The sequence below is a fragment of the Oncorhynchus clarkii genome, chromosome 28, assembly GCF_045791955.1.
Source record: "Oncorhynchus clarkii lewisi isolate Uvic-CL-2024 chromosome 28, UVic_Ocla_1.0, whole genome shotgun sequence".
In the NCBI taxonomy this organism is placed as follows: Eukaryota; Metazoa; Chordata; class Actinopteri; order Salmoniformes; family Salmonidae; genus Oncorhynchus; species Oncorhynchus clarkii.
In genome coordinates, this window is record NC_092174.1 from 39,631,810 (window position 1) to 39,655,170 (window position 23,361).

At 45.2% G+C, this 23,361-nt stretch overlaps 1 protein-coding gene across 1 annotated transcript in view; it reads right to left on the bottom strand.

Annotated features, from left to right (window-relative positions):
• The window catches only part of LOC139386873 (supervillin-like), an 80,422-nt gene that overhangs the window by 34,350 nt on the left and 22,711 nt on the right, over positions 1-23,361 (bottom strand). Inside the window, exons 11-19 of the mRNA XM_071132733.1 lie at positions 17,466-17,615; positions 16,980-17,133; positions 12,747-12,946; positions 12,257-12,618; positions 10,295-11,075; positions 9,593-9,728; positions 7,639-7,752; positions 6,638-6,715; positions 26-176 (exon numbers count right to left, since the gene is read on the bottom strand). Coding sequence (XP_070988834.1) covers positions 26-176; positions 6,638-6,715; positions 7,639-7,752; positions 9,593-9,728; positions 10,295-11,075; positions 12,257-12,618; positions 12,747-12,946; positions 16,980-17,133; positions 17,466-17,615 — 2,126 coding nt within the window. The remainder of the gene's footprint in view (positions 1-25; positions 177-6,637; positions 6,716-7,638; positions 7,753-9,592; positions 9,729-10,294; positions 11,076-12,256; positions 12,619-12,746; positions 12,947-16,979; positions 17,134-17,465; positions 17,616-23,361) is intronic.

Below are 23,361 nucleotides of genomic sequence, written 5' to 3' on the forward strand. Positions count from 1 at the left end.
ACAAATGGACCATCCGTGTTCTAACCTTTCTTGACCATGTGTTCGGTCGCAGTGTACTGGGTAGAGTTGTTGGCCACGCCCTTTCCTGTCGACTCCCAGGCCTCGTCCCTTGAAGAGATCTGCTTCCTCTCCTCTATGGACATCTGAGCCTGGATCTCCATCTCCTTTCCCATCCCCTGAACACACACAGTTATATACACTGTTACATATACTGTTACACACAGTTACATACACTACCGTTTGGGGTCACTTAGAAATGTCCTTGTTTTCCAGTCTGAGATATGGCTTATTCTTTGCAACTCTGCCTAGAAGGCCAGCATCTCGGAGTCGCCTCTTCACTGTTGATGTTGAGACTGGTGTTTTGCAGGTACTATTTAATGAAGCTGCCAGTTGAGGACTTGTGAGGCATCTGTTTCTCAAACTAGACACTCGAATGTACTTGTCCTCTTGCTCAGTTGTGCACCGGGGCCTCCCACTCCTCTTTCTATTCTGGTTAGAGACAGACTGCGCTGTTCGGTGAATTGAGTAGTACACAGCATTGTACGAGATCTTCAGTTTCTTGGCAATTTCTCGCATGGAATAGCCTTTATTTCTCAGAACAAGAATAGAATGATGAGTATCAGAAGTACTTTGTTTCTGGCCATTTTGAACCCGTAATCAAACCCACAAATGCTGGTGCTCCAGATACTCAACTAGTAAAGAAAGCCAGTTTTATTGCATCTTTAAATCAGCACTTCAGCTGTGCTACACTAATTGCAATAGGGTTTTCTAATGATCCATTAGCCTTTTAAAAGTAGAAACTTGGATTAGCTAACACAACGTGCCATTGGAACACAGGAGTGATGGTTGCTGATAATGGGCCTCTGTACGCCTATGTAGATATTCCATTAAAAATCAGACGTTTCCAGCTACAATAGTCATTTACAACATTAAATGTCTACACTGTATTTCTGATCAACTTGATGTTATTTTAACGGACAAAAAAATAGAAATGTCCTTGTTCTTGAAAGAAAAGCTAAGTGACCCCAAACCTTTGAACGGTAGTGTACACTGTTACACATTTCCTGTTACGTACACTGTTAAGTATATTGTTACACATCCTGTTACAGAGTTACACATCCTGTTACATATACTGTGTCATGACGTTGGCCTGGGGGTAGGTTTATGACAGTCATAAATACCTCTTTCCCCTGGTAATCTGAACAATTGAACATATGCGGTGGTACTTAATGAATATGATGTCAGTTCGGTTGTCATCTGAGACATTCTCATCAATGACAGGATGACAAACTCTACAGTGGAAAGTCTGCATATTGTAGTTATCGGATTCACATGGAATTGTTGTTCAATTTCAATGTTTGAATATTAAATTATTCGTGATGGGATGAAATGCGATTTTAGCTTCTAAAATGTGAGATTTGGGTTTTCATAAGATAGGGCATTGCTGAATCAGTGGCCGCCCCCTGTGAAGGGCCATGGGCTATAAAACTTTTCAAACACGCCCTCCTCTCCCTTCCTATAAGCCCTTGACGACAATATAACCTCCTGTTCCAAGGACGTGAGGACGACAGTCCAATGTCAGAATGGTTCAGATAATAACTACAGAACGAAGCCAACATCAGCGTGAGCTTTGGTTGCGAATTGTATGAACTTTGAACTCTTATTCACTACAGAAGTGATACCTCCTAGCCGTTGAGTTAGCAACAGCCGCTGCAAACGAGGGTTAGGAAGGAACAGACAGAGTATCCTGTCTACCACACAACGACGTTACTACAACGTATTCAATTTACCACCAGAGACATTCAAGGGACAAAGGACTCGGTTGGGCAACACGGCCTTCCATCTACCACCAACCTACCGAAGCGCAGCTCAGAGTAAATACAGTGGGGCAAAAAAGTAATTAGTCAACCACCAATTGTGCAAGTTCTCCCACTTAAAAAGACGAGAGAGGCCTGTAATTTTCATCATAGGTACACTTCAACTATGACAGACAAAATGAGGGGAAAAAAATGCAGAAAATCACATTGTACGATTTTTAATGCATTTATTTGCAAATTATGGTGGAAAATAAATATTTGGTCAATAACAAAAGTTTCTCAATACTTTGTTATATACCCTTTGTTGGCAATGACAGAGGTCAAACGTTTTCTGTAAGTCTTCACAAGGTTTTCACACACTGTTGCTGGTATTTTGGCCCATTCCTCCATGCAGATCTCCTCTAGAGCAGTGATGTGTTGGGCAACACAGACGTTCAACTCCCTTCAAAGATTTTCTATGGGGTTGAGATCTGGAGACTGGCTAGGCCCGGGCGGTGTGTTTGGGATCATTGTCATGATGAAAGACCCAGCCACGTTTCATCTTCAATGCCCTTGCTGATGGAAGGAGGTTTTCACTCAAAATCTCACGATACATGGCCCCATTCATTCTTTCCTTTACACGGATCAGTCGTCCTGGTCCCTTTGCAGAAAAACAGCCCCAAAGCATGATGTTTCCACCCCCATGCTTCACAGTAGGTATGGTGTTCTTTGGATGCAACTCAGCATTCTTTGTCCTCCAAACACGACGAGTTGAGTTTTTACCAAAAATATATATTTTGGTTTCATCTGACCATATGACATTATCCCAATCTTCTTCTGGATCATCCAAATGCTCTCTAGCAAACTTCAGACGGGCCTGGACATGTACTGGCTTAAGCAGGGGGACACGTCTGGCACTGCAGGATTTGAGTCCCTGGCGGTGTAGTGTGTTACTGATGGTAGGCTTTGTTACTTTGGTCCCAGCTCTCGGCAGGTTATTCACTAGGTCCCCCGTGTGGTTCTGGGATTTTTGCTCACCGTTCTTGTGATCATTTTGACCCCACGGGGTGAGATCTTGCGTGGAGCCCCAGATCGAGGGAGAATATATCAGTGGTCTTGTATGTCTTCCATTTCCTAATAATTGCTCCCACAGTTGATTTCTTCAAACCAAGCTGCTTACCTATTGTAGATTCAGTCTTCCCAGCCTGGTGCAGGTCTACAATTTTGTTTCTGGTGTCCTTTGACAGCTCTTTGGTCTTGGCCATAGTGTAGTTTGGAGAGTGACTGTTTGAGGTTGTGGACAGGTGTCTTTTATACTGATAACAAGTTCAAACAGGTGTCATTAATACAGGTAACGAGAGGAGGACAGAGGAGCCTCTTAAAGAAGAAGTTACAGGTCTGTGAGTCAGAAATCTTGCTTTTTTGTAGGTGACCAAATACTTATTTTCCACCATAATTTGCAAATAAATTCATTTAAAAAAATCCTACAATGTGATTTTCTGGATTTTTTTTTCTCATTTTGTCTGTCATAGTTGAAGTGTACCTATGATGAAAATTACAGGCCTCTCATCTTTTTAAGTGGGAGAACTTGCACAATTGGTGGCTGACTAAATACTTTTTTGCCCCACTGTATTTATTGCATTTTCCTTTTCCAAATGGGCGGTAATTTAGAATGCATAAGATACTGCATTTATGATAGCACAGCGTCGCCCTTTGTTCCTCAGTCTTCACGCTCTTTCACTCAAACCCAGCCCCTTTTCTTTTGTGTAACCAGCTGTCATATCTGTTCCGCCCACTAGGGACGTTTTCCTTTATGACGTAATTTGTAATCAAGTTATGATTTAAATATGTGTATGTGTAATTCTGTGTGATTAGTTAGGTATTTAGTAAATAAATAATTAAAACCACATTTTGTATTGCTGATTCAACTTGTTAGCCAGGGTTCGTGCGGATAACTAAATTTACAACTTTCAGATGAGACTGAATTAAGATGACGATTAATATTGACTGCTATTGATGTCAAATATTACTAGGTCTTTAAGAGTTTATTCGGAAGATAACAGCTCTATAAATATTATTTTGTGGTGCCCGACTCTCTAGTTAATTACATTTACATGATTAGCTCAATCAGGTAATATTAATTACGGAGAAATTATTTTATAGAATAGCATATCATATCACTTAATCCGGCATAGCCAAAGACACGACAACTGTTACAGAGTTACATACACTGTTACATATAGTACCAGTCAAAAGTTGACACACCTAGTCATTCAAGGGTTTTTATTCATTTTTACTATTTTCTACATTGTAGAATAGTGAAGACATAAAAACTATGAAATAACACATATGGAATCATGTTATAACCAAAAAAAGTGTTTAACAAATCTAAATATATTTTAGATTCTTCAAAGTAGCCAACCTTTGCCTTGATGGCAGCTTTGCACACCCTTGGCATTCACTCAACCAGCATCACCTGGAATGCTTTTCCAACAGTGTTGAAGGAGTTCCCACATATGCTAAGCACTTGTTTTCTGCTTTTCCTTCACTCTGCAGTCCAACTCATCCCAAAACGTCTCAATTGGGTTGAGGTCGGGTGATTGTGGAGGTCATTTGATGCAGCAATCCATCACTCTCCTTCTTGGCCAAATAGCCCTTACACAGCCTGGAGGGGTGTTGGGTCATTGTGCTGTTGAAAAACAAATGAGTGGGACTAAGGGCAAACCAGATGGGATGGCGTATCGCTGCAGAATGCTGTGGTAGCCATGCTGGTTAAGTGTGCCTTGAATTGTAAAAAAAATCCTACACGTGTAACCAGTAAAGCACCCCCACACCACCACCACGCTTCACAGTGGGAACCACACATGCATAGATCATCCATTCACCTACTCTGCGTCTCATAAAGACAAGGCGGTTGGAACCAAAAATCTCAAATTTGGACTCCAGACCAAAAGGACAGATTTCCATTGCCCATTGTTCGTGTTTCTTGGCCCAAGCAAGTCCTTCTTATTGGTGCCCTTCAGTAGTGGTTTCTTTGCAGCAATTCAACCATGAAGGCCTGATTCACACAGTCTCCTCTGAACAGTTGATGTTGAGATGTATCTGTTACTTGAACTCTGAAGCCTTTATTTGGGCTGAAATCTGAGGTGCAGTTAACTCTAATGAATTTATCCTCTGGAACTTTGGTTCTTCCTTTCCTGTGGCGGTCTTCATGAAAGCCAGTTTCATTATAGCGCTTGATGGTTTTTGCGAGTGCACTTGAAGAAACTTTCAAAGTTCTTGAAATTTTCCGTATTGACTGACCTTCGTTTCTTAAAGTAATGATGGGCTGTCGTTTCTCTTTGCTTATTTGAACTGTTCTTGCCATAAAATTGACTTTTACCAAATAAGGCTATCTTCTGTGTACCACCCCTACCTTGTCACAACACAACTGATTGGCTCAAACGCATTAAGAAGGAAAGAAATTACAAATTAACAAGGCACACCTGTTAATTAAAATGCATTCCAGATGACTACCCCATGAAGCTGGTTGAGAGAATGCCAAGCGTGTGCAAAGCATCAAGGCAAAGTGTGGCTACTCAAATATAAAATATATTTTGATTTGTTTAACACTTTTTTTGGGTTACTACATGATGCCATGTGTTATTTCATAGTTTTGATGTCTTCACTATTATTCTACAACGTAGAAAATAGTAAAATAAATAAATGAAAACCCTTGAATGAGTAGGTATGTCCAAACTTTTGACTAATACTGTATACTGATATACACACTGTTACAAATACTGTTACATATGTTACAAATACTGTTACATATGTTACAAATACTGTTACAAATACTATTACACACTGTTACAAATACTATTACACACTGTTACAAATACTATTACAAATACTATTACAAATACTATTACACACTGTTACAAATACTATTACACACTGTTACAAATGTTACAAATACTATTACATATACTGTTACAAATACTATTACACACTGTTACAAATGTTACAAATACTATTACATATACTGTTACAAATACTATTACACACTGTTACAAATACTATTACAAATACTATTACAAATACTATTACAAATACTATTACACACTGTTACAAATACTATTACACACTGTTACAAATACTATTACACACTGTTACAAATACTATTACACACTGTTACAAATACTATTACACACTGTTACAAATACTATTACACACTGTTACAAATACTATTACACACCGTTACAAATACTATTACATATACTGTTATAACAGTCTCTTACTGTGAGATACTATTACAGTACACACATTATTTCCCGTCCCATCCTCTGAACACACCCGACACACATTAGGTTCAGATGCTGTACAGCAAGGACTATCTGTAACAGGCTACTGTTGTCGTCTCCCAAATGGCCTGTTCCACTTGATCAAAACCACAAAAAACCCTTGGAAATGAAAGCAACACAGTAGAGTAGCTTCGTCTTTGTAGAATAAGTATTCATTCTGACCAATACTTCTCATTCACACTAAAACCAAGGGGTAGGGCAGAAAGAGGTGATCGAGGAATAGGATGAGTAGGAATAGGGGGAGGTGTTCGAGAGGTGATCATGTGTACACAAGACACACGTTTAACCAGTCCTTATCAGTGACAGGCATGACGGGATAATGAAAGACCAATTTTGCTTTCTAAATGGCACCCTATTCACTTTATAGTGCACTACTTTAGACCAGGACCCTTGACAAAGGTAGTGCACTACATAGGGAATAGGGTGCCATTTAAGACACAGCCCAAGTACCAGGCAGAAGAGTGAAACATGCATGGCAGGTCAGGTGCGTGTTCTTACCTGACTGCGAGGGTCAATAACTTGGCACTTATGGCCAAGAGAGATGGGAGGAGAATATGTGGAGGAAAAGACAGGTTCCTAAGGACAGAGGTGATTGGATAAGACAGGTTCCCAAGGACAGAGGCGATTGGATAAGACAGGTTCCTAAGGACAGAGGCGATTGGATAAGACAGGTTCCCAAGGACAGAGGTGATTGGATAAGACATTTATTAGGACAGAGGTGATTGAATAAGACAGGTTCCTAAGGACAGAGGTGATTGGATAAGACATTTATTAGGACAGAGGTGATTGGATAAGTGCATAAGAGAAGAAGAGATGTGGATCAATGGTGTCTGTTGTCACTTTAAATCAGAGGACAGGCTCATACCAATAGTAATGGCTGGAATGGAATGTATCAAACACACGGTTTTCATTCCATTCCAACCATTACTATGAGCTCGTCCTCCAGCCACCACTGATGGGGAAAATAAGGAAGAAAATGACAGTCAGGCAGAGATACAGAGGAATGATAGTGAAAGGATGCCGAGGAGATGGCCTGATGACTCAAACAGAATTCCTCCGCTGTTCTATTGTTCGCTACATCCTTCAGTCTGAAGCTGCTATCAATGAAGTAGTTTGTGGTGATGTCAAATGACGAGTGTTGTACAAAACAAAGTAATCAGTGATTGGATCATCTCCAACCAATCAGAGTATCAAAGACGAATTTTCAAAACGCCACTTTACCCACGTGTGTTCTGGCTCTGGCCCAACCCATCAGTTTCTGGCACCAATCAGATGGTCTAGAATGGATTTCCATTCTAGAAATCGTCGGGGAGGTACTCAGATCCAGACCCATTGCGGAGAAGAAACTAACATCCGTGGCGTAGCGTTTGGCCGGAGCAAGGAGTTTAGGTAGCCAGGCTAGAGGAGAGTTACCATAACATTCACAACCAGAAATGATCATTCACAAGATGTGACTGAGACCAGGAGCAGAGAGAACACACTGATGGAAGACAACTCACAGAGATTATTTTGGATAAATCAAGTCTGAAGTCATGATGGGGGGTCCAGGGCTGAAGCAGACAGAGGGACGGTTCCCCAGTCAAATCTTTAGCTGGTTCACAATGTCTTTTCCCCTTTAAAGAAAGGGAGACAACATCTACAGCATCACCTGAGCCCCTCACATGAAATGCAACGGCATGCAACAGTGGAGGCTGGTGAGGGGAGGACAGTTTATTGTAATGTCTGGAATGGAGCAGTATCAAACTCATGGGAACCATGTGTTTGACACCACTCCAGTCATTCGGTTTCTGCCATTATTATGAGCCCGTCCTCTGGCACCAGCCACCACTGGCATGGAAGTGTTAAATGTTTAATCATGAACATTTCCAGCGGTGCTTGAATGTGAAGTAATCGTTAACTGGACAATGGTTAACGCTGCTGTATCCAATGCCATTCAATTCAGCACATAAAACAGGCCCCTAGACAAGTCGGTGGTTACCATTTTGTTCAGTCACTTACAGTAATATTCTTTGCTTTTGATGAATCACGTTGCTCTCCGTCACCAGTGTGCGGTACAAAAAGCAACCGTTTTGAGCAGAGTAAAAAGCCGGTGACTGGCAGCATCACATCTTATCTCTAAACACAATAGCTTAGCTATACGGACTTCAAATCAAGCAAAAGTGCCTCAGCAGCATTCCGAACCACCAGAGATACAATAGGTTAGCGTCAGACCAAAAGCAACACTGAACAGCAGTAAACAGAACTAGGGTTGTACATTTACTTTCATTTCCCACCAAATGTTTCCTAGAAATCGCGGTGGGAATATTCCCAGAATCAAGAGGGAATAAGCATTACATCCGGGAATCCTCCAACCGGGATTTCTGGAAAACCTGAAAAATTTGGGGAAATTATCGAAACGTTGCAACCCTCGACCACAGCAGCACTGAACGGCAGTGAACAACAGAACACATGAGAATGAAAGAAGTAGCAGGTTTCACACAGAGCTCAGTGGAATGAAAGCAGCAGGTTTCACACAGAGCTCAGTGGACCACCGTTGGCACATGGGCCTTGGCACAGCACCTTCGTCAGGTCTTACCCACAGCTGTTCAGACACAGTGACAGCAGCAAAACCATCAATAACCATCCTTTCCTCCTGAAGACATGGGAAACACAACAGTGTCCATATATGAATTTGAGAGTGGTTACTTCTCTCCAGCCCCATCCCTTTTTTACCGAAACAGTGAGGGGGTAACGCGTTATTGTTACAACTGAGGATTGCCCCTTTAAATCAAAGGATTAATAGTCATTTAAACAAGACCTTTGCGTTATTCAATATAATACTGTACATTAAATAGATATAATCACATGCGATTCTGTAGCAACACATATTGTAAAACAAGCTCTTGGTGAAGCACTAGTGCTAGTTCAAGAGAAACTCAATCTTCCAGCAGTGTGACATTTAGACTGGATCTCATCATGGTCTGAAATAGACAAGGGATTTCTCCAAAGACCCCAGACAGATAATTCCCCAGGGAGACTGGCACCATACCCCTGCCTCCCCTCCCCAGGGAGACTGGCACCATACCCCTGCCTCCCCTCCCCAGGGAGACTGGCACTATACCCTGTCTCCCCTCCCCAGGGAGACTGGCACCATACCCCCCCCTCCCCTCCCCTCCCCAGGGAGACTGGCACCATACCCCCCCCCCCCCCCTCCCCTCCCCAGGGAGACTGGCACCATACCCCCCCTCCCCTACCCAGGGAGACTGGCGCCTAGCCCCGCCCCAGTGGCCTAGCCCCGCCCCAGTGGCCTAGCCCCGCCCCAGTGGCCTAGCGCCGCCCCAGTGGCCTAGCCCCGCCCCAGTGGCCTAGCCCCGCCCCAGTGGCCTAGCCCCGCCCCAGTGGCCTAGCCCCGCCCCAGTGGCCTAGCCCCGCCCCAGTGGCCTAGCCCCACCATTAGATAATGTGAAGTCTCACCTTCTTGTAGGTCTGTGCTGCCTCCCATCCCTGTACTGTGGAGTGTCTCTCAGTCACAGAAACCGTCACCACTTCCTTTTTCTTATTCATCCTGTTCCTCCAGTCCTCGTCACCACTCTTCTTCAACAGGGCCAGCCTGGGAGACATTTGGAGAGAGAGCGAGAGAGAGAACAAGAGAGGCTAGTCTCAGTTCAGGAAAACGCAGTGGCCAGAAATAAATCCCCTTCACCTCAAAAGCTACAAGAGGCAGAAACATATTTCACAAGAACACAGAAACTCATTCAACACTGCCTCACTCTGGTCTCATATTCTTTAGATCATCAAGCTTTTCACAAAGACAGCAGGGTGAATCAAAAAGTTTGCAAACATTAGCTAACAGAAGCCTGTAAATCCACAGCTTATATAGCCGTTATATAACCAGTTACAGGTATTATGACTGTGGTACTATAAACTCTTAGAAAACTTTTCCAAAAGGGATCTTCGGCTGTCCCCATAGGAGAACACTTTTTGGTTCCAGGTAGAACCCTCTGTGGAAAGGGTTCTAAATGGATCCCAAAAGGGTTTTTCAAAGGGTTCTCCTATAGGGACAGCTGAAGAACCCTATTAGGTTCTAAATAGAAAAAAAAGGTGCTAAAAGAGTATTATGGGTATTACTGTGGTACTACGTAGCCCTTATATAACCAGTTACCCCCACATATTCACCTTTCCTTGATGGACATCTGCTTGGCGGACATCTCTGAGAGCTCTGTCTCGGCGGGGGAGAGGAGGTCGGACACACTGTGTCCTGCGAAGACTTCACTGCTGTCCAGAGGCAGGGACTTGGACTTGACCAGGGACTGGGGGAAGGACGTGGGCTCGGGTAGGGTCTGGGGAGTGGTCTGGGGAGGGGGCGGAGGAGGCTGGGGGAAGGACGTGGGCTCGGGTAGGGTCTGGGGAGTGGGCGGAGGAGGCTGGGAGAAGGACTGGGCTTTGGGTTGAGTATGAGGGGTTATCTGAGAGTAGGGCTTGGGTAATGGCTGGGTGAATCGTCTCTCCCTTTCCTGGGGCTTGGGCTGGGCTGAAAGTGCCTGGGTGAAGGGATGGGGTTGAGGTGGATGAGCGTAAGGCTGGGGATGGAGCTGAGGTGGATGAGCGTAAGGCTGGGGATGGGGCTGGGTTGGATGAGAGTAAGGCTGGGGATGGGGCTGAGGTGGATGAGAGTAAGGCTGGGGATGGAGCTGAGGTGGATGAGCGTAAGGCTGGGGATGGAGCTGAGGTGGATGAGCGTAAGGCTGGGGATGGGGCTGAGGTGGATGAGCGTAAGGCTGGGGATGGGGCTGGAGTTGAGTTTGTGGGGGTTGTTGGGTGTAAGGTTTGGGCAGAGTCTGGGGAAGCTGGGTGAAAGACTGAACCTGCTGCTGCTGGACACTGGCGCTGTGAGAGACACTCCTGGACGACACCACTGTTGTGGCAGTTCTCAATGACACACTGGTGTGATCCGCGTCTGTGTAGACATGAAGAAAGCAACACACACACAATGCATTGTAATAAATCCATAGTGAAATCAATACTCATCTCATACAGAGAGAGAGAAGCACACACACACACACACACATTCAAATTCACACCTCAGCTACTGTCTATTATGTACAGTGGTTTGTCTGCATGGAGGGTCTCTCCACCTCCCCCCCTCTCTCCAGAAAGGAGTGTAAATAAAATACGATCCTGGACCTCTTTTAAACAATGTATACAGACAGAGACGGGTCAACCCTATTACAGTGTCTGCATTGATCTACCAGCATGGCCAAAGCCTAAAATCATTTATTTGATTTTCATTTGGAATCCCAATCACAAACAGCCCATCAGTAACAGTGGCAGTCCTTTTGCAAACGTAGGAAGCCGCGAGGGCAAACGTATGTAAAAAAAAATCAAAATAAAATGCTCATTAGAATCAGTATTGAAGCCTTGTCTTCAGCCATGTCTTCTGTGATGTGATGGACACAGAAGCATCTGTGTGTCTCCGAGCTGCAGCTCCGAGCGTCTCCGAGCTGCAGCTCCGAGCGTCTCCGAGCTGCAGCTCCGAGCGTCTCCGAGCTGCAGCTCCGAGCGTCTCCGAGCTGCAGCTCCGAGCGTCTCCGAGCTGCAGCTCCGAGCGTCTCCGAGCTGCAGCTCCGAGCGTCTCCGAGCGTCTCCGAGCGTCTCCGAGCGTCTCCGAGCGTCTCCGAGCGTCTCCGAGCTCCGTGTCTTTCTCAGGTAGTTCCTGTGCGTCTCCGAGCTCCGTGTCTTTCTCAGGTAGTTCCTGTGCGTCTCCGAGCTCTGTGTCTTTCTCAGGTAGTTCCTGTGCGTCTCCGAGCTCCGTGTCTTTCTCAGGTAGTTCCTGTGCGTCTCCGAGCTCCGTGTCTTTCTCAGGTAGTTCCTGTGCGTCTCCGAGCTCTGTGTCTTTCTCAGGTAGTTCCTGTGCGTCTCCGAGCTCTGTGTCTTTCTCAGGTAGTTCCTGTGCGTCTCCGAGCTCTGTGTCTTTCTCAGGTAGTTCCTGTGCTACCTCATTTTGCAGGGAAGTGCTTCTGCTGCTGCTTCTGCTGTCTCTGTCTCTCACCGTCTCTGTCTCTCACCGTCTCTGTCTCTCACCGTCTCTGTCTCTCACCGTCTCTGTCTCTCACCGTCTAGGCTCCACCTGTAACTCACCCCTTTCGTGGCTACCGCTGGCGTGCCGCTGCTGAGCCTGAGGTAGCTGGGGCTCTGGGGCTGTGGTGCTCTGGGGCTGTTGCTCTGGGGCTGTGGGCTGATACCGCTGCTGCCTGCTGTCTCTGCTCTCCCTGCCTCCACGACCACTACGGCTCTCCCTCTCCTCTCTGGTCCCTCCTCCCGATACATCCTCCTCCTCCTCTTCCTCTCTGTAGCCAGTGAACGAGCGACCGGCTCCGGGAGCCCTTCCTCTGTCTGCTCTGCTGTGAGCCTGCTGCTGCTCTGACAGGGAAAGGCCAGGGGAGTACACATCTGGTTCAGGGACACTGGAGGAGTCTCCACCTTGGGTCAGGCTGAAGTACCTGAGAGAGAGAGAGAGAGAGAGCGTGCGACAGAGGTTTATTCAATTTTGCAACAATACACTATCAATAGTAGTGAAGGCTGAATTATTTGATACAGTTTAGAGCTGTTATAATATAAAGACACACACCTCACCCCTCCTCTGTCCAGGGTGGTAGTGGTGGGGGCAGGGGGGTTGTAGGGGACGGCCGTAGATTTCCCCAAGTGGTCACCCATGCCGGATTTCACCGCGGTTACTGTGGCAACCGAGAGCTGTGAGCTGACGGATGCCACGGAGCGGACCAAGGAAACGGATAGAGGCTCTAGCTTGACCCGGTCTCCATTCTGCAGCTGCAAGAAGAGAGAGGAGGGAGGGACGGGGAGGGAGGGATAGAGGGACGTGGAGGGAGGGATAGAGGGACGGGGAGGGAGGGATAGAGGGATGTGGAGGGAGGGATAGAGGGACGGGGAGGGAGGGATAGAGGGATGGGGAGGGAGGGATAGAAGAACGTAGATAGAGGGATGTGGAGGGAGGGATGTGGAGGGAGGGATAGAGGAACGGAGATAGAGGGATGTGGAGGGAGGGATAGAGGGATGTGGAGGGAGGGATAGAGGGACGGGGAGGGAGGGATAGAGGGACGGGGAGGGAGGGATAGAGGGACGGGGAGGGAGGGATAGAGGGGCAGGGGGGAAAGGACAGCATGCAGTCAGAACAGATGCAGTCAGATATCAGAGCAAGGAGGGCAGCTGTCCAAGATAAGTCATAAAAAACAAACATGGACCATCTCCAACTCTAAACAAAATATTGCTTCAGACAAGGCAGGCCTTGAGGTAATTCAGAAAACAACAAACCTGTCATATAAATAATGCCATCGTTCATAAGTCATAGCTGTTCATAATACATGATCAATGAAGCATTTGTTTTTCTCAATGGAAAGCATGTACACTGAGTATACAAAACATCCATGACAGACTGACCAGGTGAATCCAGGTGAAAGATATGATCCCTTATGTAACTAGTTAAATCCACTTCAAATCAGTGTAGATGAAGGGAAGCAGACAGGTTAAAGAAGGATTCTTAAGTCTGGAGACATGGATGGTGTCTGTGTGGAATTCAGAGGGTGAATGGGTAAGACAAAACAGGTAAGTGCCTTTGAACGGGGTCTGGTAGTAGGTGACAGGTGAACCAGTTTGTGTCAAGAACTGCAAAGCTGCTGAGTTTTTCTTGCTCAACAGTTTCCCATGTGTATCTACAATGGTCCACCACCCAAAGGACATCCAGCCAACTTGACACAACTGTGGGAAGCATTGGAGGCTACATGGCCAGCATCCCTGTGGAACGCTTGACACCTTGTAGAGTCCATGACCCTGACAAATTGAGGCAGTACTGAATGTTTTGTACACAGTGTAAGTGGCCACTCTTTAGTAGGGCATTATCATAGCATTACAATGTCATGCATTATAATTCATCCCACTCTTTAGTAGGGCATTATCATAGCATTACAATGTCATGCATTATAATTCATCCCACTCTTTAGTAGGGCATTATCATAGCATTACAATGTCATGCATTATAATTCATCCCACTCTTTAGTAGGGCATTATCATAGCATTACAATGTCATGCATTATAATTCATCCCACTCAGTAGGGCATTATCATAGCATTACAATGTCATGCATTATAATTCATCCCACTCTTTAGTAGGGCATTATCATAGCATTACAATGTCATGCATTATAATTCATCCCACTCTTTAGTAGGGCATTATCATAGCATTACAATGTCATGCATTATAATTCATCCCACTCTTTAGTAGGGCATTATCATAGCATTACAATGTCATGCATTATAATTCATCCCACTCTTTAGTAGGGCATTATCATAGCATTACAATGTCATGCATTATAATTCATCCCGTTTAGGAGTGATTCTCTTCTGTGTATAGTCTTTGTTCAGATCTAATTCACCTGTAGTACAACCTTAGACCTAGCAGGCTGCATTCACCTGTAGTACAACCTTAGACCTAGCAGGCTGCATTCACCTGTAGTACAACCTTAGACCTAGCAGGCTGCATTCACCTGTAGTACAACCTTAGACCTAGCAGGCTGCATTCACCTGTAGTACAACCTTAGACCTAGCAGACTGCATTCACCTGTAGTACAACCTTAGACCTAGCAGACTGCATTCACCTGTAGTACAACCTTAGACCTAGCAGACTGCATTCACCTGTAGTACAACCTTAGACCTAGCAGGCTGCATTCACCTGTAGTACAACCTTAGACCTAGCAGGCTGCATTCACCTGCAGTACAACCTTAGACCTAGCAGACTGCATTCACCTGTAGTACAACCTTAGACCTAGCAGACTGCATTCACCTGTAGTACAACCTTAGACCTAGCAGGCTGCATTCACCTGTAGTACAACCTTAGACCTAGCAGACTGCATTCACCTGTAGTACAACCTTAGACCTAGCAGGCTGCATTCACCTGCAGTACAACACAACTTCCTTGCAATCTTTGATGATGTGTCGAAAGTTGATGTTCTCTAAATCGACTTACGCATTTATAATTAAACCTAAAATATTCCAGCCAGTTTTTATTTAATTACCTTTACAGTGTACTCTATGTGCATGACAAGACAGCCTTTGCATAAAAACGTTTACAAATATAAAAGTATTATACACTGCTCAAAAAAATAAAGGGAACACTAAAATAACACATCCTAGATCTGAATGAATTATTATTTTTAATACTTTTTTCTTTACATAGTTGAATGTGCTGACAACAAAATCACACAAAAATGATCAATGGAAATCAAATTTATCAATCCATGGAGGTCTGGATTTGGAGTCACACTCAAAATGTAGTGTGGAAAACCACACTACAGGCTGATCCAACTTTGATGTAATGTCCTTAAAACAAGTCAAAATGAGGCTCAGTAGTGTGTGTGGCCTCCACATGCCTGTATGACCTCCCTACAACGCCTGGGCATGCTCCTGATGAGGTGGCGGATGGTCTCCTGAGGGATCTCCTCCCAGACCTGGACTAAAGCATCCGCCAACTCCTGGACAGTCTGTGGTGCAACGTGGCGTTGGTGGATGGAGCGAGACATGATGTCCCAGATGTGCTCAATTGGATTCAGGTCTGGGGAACGGGCGGGCCAGTCCATAGCATCAATGCCTTCCTCTTGCAGGAACTGCTGACACACTCCAGCCACATGAGGTGTAGCATGGTCTTGCATTAGGAGGAACACAGGGCCAACCGCACCAGCATATGGTCTCACAAGGGGTATGAGGATCTCATCTCGGTACCTAATGGCTTTCAGGCTACCTCTGGCGATCACATGGAGGGCTATATGGACATCATTGACCTCCCGCGTGCCTTGGGAACGCCTCCCGCGTGCCTTGGGAACGCCTCCCGCGTGCCTTGGGAACGCCACCCGCGTGCCTTGGGAACGCCACCCGCGTGCCTTGGGAACGCCACCCGCGTGCCTTGGGAACGCTATGAGTAGAACACTACCAATTAGCAGCAGTGTTTAGGCAGGTTGCTTGCGTCTTGTTCTTCATTAGTCAACGGAGGAGGAGGAGAGGTACCCATAGGATCTATCTGTTGTACATCATGACTTCATGTTGTTGTTTTATATTAGTTCAATACATTCTGCTCATCTTGAATCACTGAATAGGTGTGTGATTGTGTGAGTTCTTCAGTGTTTACAAAGTATGATCCAAATGTAGTTGTATCAGGGCAAAGACAAAGACTTTGGTGTATAACAAGATACTGTCAGTGTAGAGCTTGACTTGGGTACAGACTGAGGGGTCTTTCCTGGCCACCATCCCATTGACAGCCCGACTAACCCAAAAACTGACCCTTGCCTTAACCAAACCCTTAACCCTAAATGTAATTTGAACCAATTCAGAAATGAAATATTGGTTTGGACAACAGCCATGTGCTTGACTTGTGTGACACCTAGAGGCTGCAGTGTTGAAGTGCAAGAGGGAAGAAGACCATAAAGTCCCTGGTGAAAAGAGCCTCTATCTGGGCTGAAAGAGGGGCAGGACTGATCCTGATCCACCTCTACCTGGGTAATGGATAACAACAGTAGTGATTGACTGATTGACTCCCTACCACACGTGTCAAACTCGTCCCACAGAGGGGCAAGTATCTACTGGTTCTCTCCACCCTTGTACTTGATTGATTAATTAAGGTCACCAATTAGTAAATAACTCCCCCTCACCTGGTTGTCTAGGTCTTAATAAATTGAAAGGAAAAAGCAAAACACCCACAGACACTCAGCCCTCCGTGGAATGAGTTTGACACCCCTGCCCTACCTGAGCCACCTCTCCCTGGGTGATGGGCTGGGTCTGGCAGCGGGAGTTTGCCCTACCTGAGCCACCTCTCCCTGGGTGATGGGCTGGGTCTGGAAGCGGGAGTTTGCCCTACGCTGGCGGGTGTCCACCCTGGAGGCCCCAGACCCCTTAGCGGCAGGCTTGGAGGGCTGCGTGGACAGCTGGTTGAACAGGGCCATCTTCTCCACCAGGCTGGTACAGGAGAGGAGATGGTAATCAGTGGGTGTGACCCAAATAGAACCTTATTCCCTAAATAGGCTGCTTTTACTGAGGCGGACCAATTCTGATATTTTGCCACTAATTGGTCTTTTGGCCAAATCAGATCAGGTCTTTTGCAAATCACTTTTGATGTGGTTTACTTTTGGGCGGCTCCAAGCACACTTTCATTTGTTTACACAAGAGAGTAAGGTTGTGTCCCAAATGGCACCAATGGGCCCTGATCAAAAGTACTGCACTATACAGTATAGAGCTTAGGGTGCCATTTGGGATTGAGACAATGTGCTCAACTCCTAGTCTGCCTGTACCTGAGAGTGGAGAGGTCAGGCTCATCCGGACCCAGGTCCTCCATCATCCTCTCAGGCCCTGGTCCTTCTCCTGCCTGCCTTGACTGGGCCTCCCTCTCCTGCTCCCCCATGCTCCGCACCCTGGAGCCGTGCTGTGACGCCTCCTGCAAGCTGGGAGGAGGAACCACACACACACAATGAGTGCATGTTGTGCTGCTTTGGGTAACAGCTGCAGGGCCATATGTAATGCATGTACTGTACAATTGAAGGACAATCTCTAGAGAATGTTGACATTCTGGGTGAGTAACTAGTCAAACACATTCTGTCAAAACAACATCGTTAATAGTCAGATAAACGTATCCTATGAATAGCAACCAAGGTAAATAACTAGTTCCTGATCAAAGCATGGTCTGCATCCCGATTCTCCACCCCCTTTGCAATTGCACACACCCTGTCATGGATTTAAAAGCACAGGATTGGTCGAGAGCGCAGCGGTCAGGATGACGTAAGCATTGGCAAGTGCATACTTTTGGAGAAGGGTGGAGACTCGGGATGCAGCCATGGCAACAGCAGTTATAAGTAGATGTGTTGACGACGACACTGAAGTAGTTACTCAAACTGATGATGCTGTTGGCCATCTGTAGTAGAGAATATTAGACGTTTGGTTTTGTCAACATCTTAAGTTTATCCTCGGTCGGTAAACAAACCGGGTGCTACACTCGCCCCACACGGGAACCTGACCGATGCACTGAGCCTCAGCCAGCATCACAAGACGTGTGACACATTTCAACATATGAACACGAAGAGACAGTTCACCCACATTACAAAATTACATCTGGAGACAGTGGTCAGGTAAACAAAACCAAAGCATGGATTCCTGCATAACCTTGAACATAGACTACTTAAAGGGTAAGGAAACACAATGTCATTTTGTAATTTAGGTGAACTATCCCTTTAAGAGTATAAACAATTGTGAAGGCAGTGATGCTGAGAAAAAAAGTTGAAAGATACTTAAGTCAAGAATATATTGTGTTAGAACAAGCGAATTGCCCATATAGTTAGTTCCTTGGCGTCCACGCCAACAAACTAACATGGTGCAAGGACACCAAGACAGTCGTGAAGAGGACACATCACCAACAAACTAACATGGTCCAAGCACACCAAGACAGTCGTGAAGAGGACACATCACCAACAAACTAACATGGTCCAAGCACACCAAGACAGTCGTGAAGAGGACACATCACCAACAAACTAACATGGTCCAAGCACACCAAGACAGTCGTGAAGAGGACACATCACCAACAAACTAACATGGTCCAAGCACACCAAGACAGTCGTGAAGAGGACACATCACCAACAAACTAACATGGTCCAAGCACACCAAGACAGTCGTGAAGAGGACACATCAACAAACTAACATGGTCCAAGCACACCAAGACAGTCGTGAAGAGGACACATCACCAACAAACTAACATGGTCCAAGCACACCAAGACAGTCGTGAAGAGGACACATCACCAACAAACTAACATGGTCCAAGCACACCAAGACAGTCGTGAAGAGGACACATCACCAACAAACTAACATGGTCCAAGCACACCAAGACAGTCGTGAAGAGGACACATCACCAACAAACTAACATGGTCCAAGCACACCAAGACAGTCGTGAAGAGGACACATCAACAAACTAACATGGTCCAAGCACACCAAGACAGTCGTGAAGAGGGCACAACAAAAACCTATTCCCACTCAGGAGACTGAAAAGATTTGGCATGGGTCCTCAGATCCTCAAAAGGTTTTACAGCTGCACCATGGAAAGCATCCTGATAGGTTGCATCACTGCCTGGTATGGCAACTGCTCGGCTTCCGACCGCAAAGCACAGGGGTTAGTGCGTACGGCCCAGTACATCACCGGGGACAAGCTTCCTGCCATCCAGGACCTCTGTACCAGGCGATGTCAGTGGAAGGCCCTAAAAATAGTTAAAGACTCCAGCCACCCTAGTCATAGACTGTTCTCTCTCCTACCACAAGTGGTACCGGAGTGGCACAGGAGTGGCACAGGAGTGGTACCGGAGTGGCACAGGAGTGGCACAGGAGTGGCACAGGAGTGGCACCGGAGTGGCACCGGAGTGGCACAGGAGTGGCACCGGAGTGGTACTGGAGCGCCAAGTCTAGGTCCAAGAGGCAAGAGGCTTCTAAACAGCTTCTACCCACAAGCCTCCTGAACAGCTAATCAAATGGCTACCCCGACTACTTGCATTTCCTCTCCCCTTCTATCCTTCTGCTACTCTTGTTATCATCTATGCATAGTCACTTTAATAACACTACCTACATGTACATATTACCTCAATTACCTCGACACCGGTGCCCCAGCACATTGACTCTGTACCGGTACCCCCTGTATATAACCCTGCTATTGTTATTTACAGCTGCTCTTGAATTATTTGTTATTATTATTACTTTTTTTGTAGGTATTTTCTTAAAAATGCATTGTTGGTTAGGGGCTTGTAAGTAAGCATTTCACTGTTGTATTCGGCGCATGTGACAAATAACATCTGATTTTATAGACGGGTTGGCTGACAACGTCACAAAAATGTGTTATGATTCTGAACGGACAGATAGCTAGTAACAATGACAGGAAGCTGCCTTGTGGAGAATTGTAGGTGTTTTGTTTCAGCTCGTTGTATCTTGTTATTGATACCATGACTTCTTTTGAGTATTTTGACTGATGCCATGTCTATGCTAAATGTGGCAAAAATTCACCAGTTAGCTAACCAAAAACTGTAACAATCATTTTGAGACAACAAGTGCTCATTATTGAAAACATAAATATATTTGCACAAACATTTGGAGACTAAATAGTTGACATGTTGTCAACAATCTAATCCAACCCCGCCAGATTTGCCCCATAGTTCTGCAGAACTCTCTATATCGGTATTAGAATCTCTTGAGCTGACAGCTGTTTTGCACTGTTTAGTTATGGCTGTATTCATCAAACTAGCAATAAAGTCATATTTTGAATAAGGTATGTTTCCCCACCACAGAAAGCTATGGCATTTGGCTTTCACCTGGAATTGTTTATTAAGGTTTGAGAGAAAAGAAAAAAAACTTTCAACCCATATGCTCTAGTACATTGGGGTCGGCAGGTAGCCTAGTGGTTAGAGGCCGGTAGCCTAGTGGTTAGAGGCCGGTAGCCTAGTGGTTAGAGGCCGGTAGCCTAGTGGTTAGAGGCCGGTAGCCTAGTGGTTAGAGGCCGGTAGCCTAGTGGTTAGAGGCCGGTAGCCTAGTGGTTAGAGGCCGGTAGCCTAGTGGTTAGAGGCCGGTAGCCTAGTGGTTAGAGGCCGGTAGCCTAGTGGTTAGAGGCGGGTAGCCTAGTGGTTAGAGCGTTGGACTTGTAACCGTAATGTTGCAAGATCAAATCCCCGAGCCGACAAGGTAAAAATCTGTCGTTGACCCACTGTTCCTAGGCCGTCATCAAAAATAAGAATTTGTTCTTAACTGACTTGGCTAGTTAAATAAAAGGTAAAAAAAAAAAAAATTGGTTGCTACACAACCAACCTGTCTGTTTATGAGGTTCACACCAAAGATGTGTATAAACCTTAGGTGACAAACAGGGGTCGCTGTATTGAAGACACAAGGTGCAGCCATCTTGGTACTCCTCTTCAATTGTAAAACAAGATTTTGGAAGCATTAGAAATGTATTTATTAAATTACAGACACCTTAATGCAGACTTTTAAATTAGATTATGTGAGATAAACATACAAATAAAATACATTTTCCTTAAAGTATTTTATTAGAGTACTAATATTACTGTCCCCACTACAAAAACAAATACTTCAATACATGTAATTTTGTATTTTAATTGAAATACTGTAGAATTCCATTCATTTCTATGGGAAGACTGCTCCAACTAAGGGGGTGCCAATATGGCCGACCGGTGGCTTCAAAGCCTCTGAATGGCCAATATTTAGCATCAGCAATCCAGGGTTTATACATGTCATTTCGTATTTTAATTGAAATACTGTAGAATTCCATTCATTTCTATGGGAAGACTGCTCCAACTAAGGGGGTGCCAATATGGCCGACCGGTGGCTTCAAAGCCTCTGAATGGCCAATATTTAGCATCAGCAATCCAGGGTTTATACATGTCATTGGTTCACACAGCTATTCCAGGGAAACAAGCCAGCAGCATGCGAGTGAGTTGGCAAAAGTAGCGAGGTAATGTGAGACACCTGAACACGACCAACAGCAGAAGGCACTGTAGAGCAGACAGCTGCCTGCCCAATACATTCAGCCTGTATCCTCAGTCTACCTGACAAATCCATTCAGCCTGTATCCTCAGTCTATCTGACAAATCCATTCAGCCTGTATCCTCAGTCTACCTGACAAATCCATTCAGCCTGTATCCTCAGTCGACCTGTATCCTCAGTCGACCTGACAAATCCATTCAGCCTGTATCCTCAGTCAACCTGTATCCTCAGTCGACCTGACAAATCCATTCAGCCTGTATCCTCAGTCAACCTGTATCCTCAGTCTACCTGACAAATCCATTCAGCCTGTATCCTCAGTCTACCTGACAAATCCATTCAACCTGTATCCTCAGTCTACCTGACAAATCCATTCAGCCTGTATCCTCAGTCTACCTGACAAATCCATTCAGCCTGTATCCTCAGTCGACCTGTATCCTCAGTCGACCTGACAAATCCATTCAGCCCGTATCCTCAGTCGACCTGTATCCTCAGTCTACCTGACAAATCCATTCAGCCCGTATCCTCAGTCGACCTGTATCCTCAGTCTACCTGACAAATCCATTCAGCCTGTATCCTCAGTCTACCTGACAAATCCATTCAGCCTGTATCCTCAGTCTACCTGACAAATCCATTCAGCCTGTATCCTCAGTCGACCTGACAAATCCATTCAGCCTGTATCCTCAGTCGACCTGTATCCTCAGTCTACCTGACAAATCCATTCAGCCTGTATCCTCAGTCGACCTGTATCCTCAGTCTACCTGTATCCTCAGTCTACCTGTATCCTCAGTCTACCTGACAAATCCATTCAGCCTGTATCCTTAGAGAGAAGGGATCGGCATGTTTGATGGAGGTGGGGGCAAGAAAAATAAATCATAACTCCTCATGACATGCGTACCCACACACACAGTCAGAGGGCCCAGTAGCCTTCACACAGTCAGAGGGCCCACTAGCCTTTAGTCGGCCCTAAGCTAAATGTTTTAGTGGACCCCCTCTTGACAGTGGACAGAATTGTTTTTTTTTTTAAAAGCAGTTTTAAAGCAAGTTTGCTGCAATTTTACACATTGTGGAGGAGAGAAGATTTAGCCACTTTAAAACTGATTTCATGCAATTCTACTCATTTTGCCATGGGGCGGAGAAAAGGTTTGCAGTTTTTAATATGATATCTGAGTGAGAGTGACTAACGATATCAAATGGTAGCCCCCCCAGTAATTAGACCATGATTACTACAGGTTTAAATAGCTGCCCACTAGACTAACTTACCAATCTAAAACATTTTTGCTGACATAAGAGAGAACTGTTGATACACAACCAAATTTAGAAAATTGCACCTTGTGTATTCTACTATTCAAACTCTCAATAGTAAGTTGAGACCCCGACTGAGTTCCTAAAAAATAAATAAAAAATAAAATGTTTTGGGGTGATCGGGGACATACAGCCAGTTGCCCATCCCTGCTCTAAATAAAACAACTACAAATTAATGAATAGGGTTTCAAAATTCTGGTAACTTTCCTAAAATTCCCATGTTTTCCAGAAATCCCTGTTGGAAGATTCCTGGAGTCAGAGGAAATAAGCAGAACATCCAGAATCCTCTGACCAGGATTTCTGGAGAAAAAAACCTAACATATTTTGGGAAGGTTACCTGAATTTTGCAACCCTATGAATGAATCA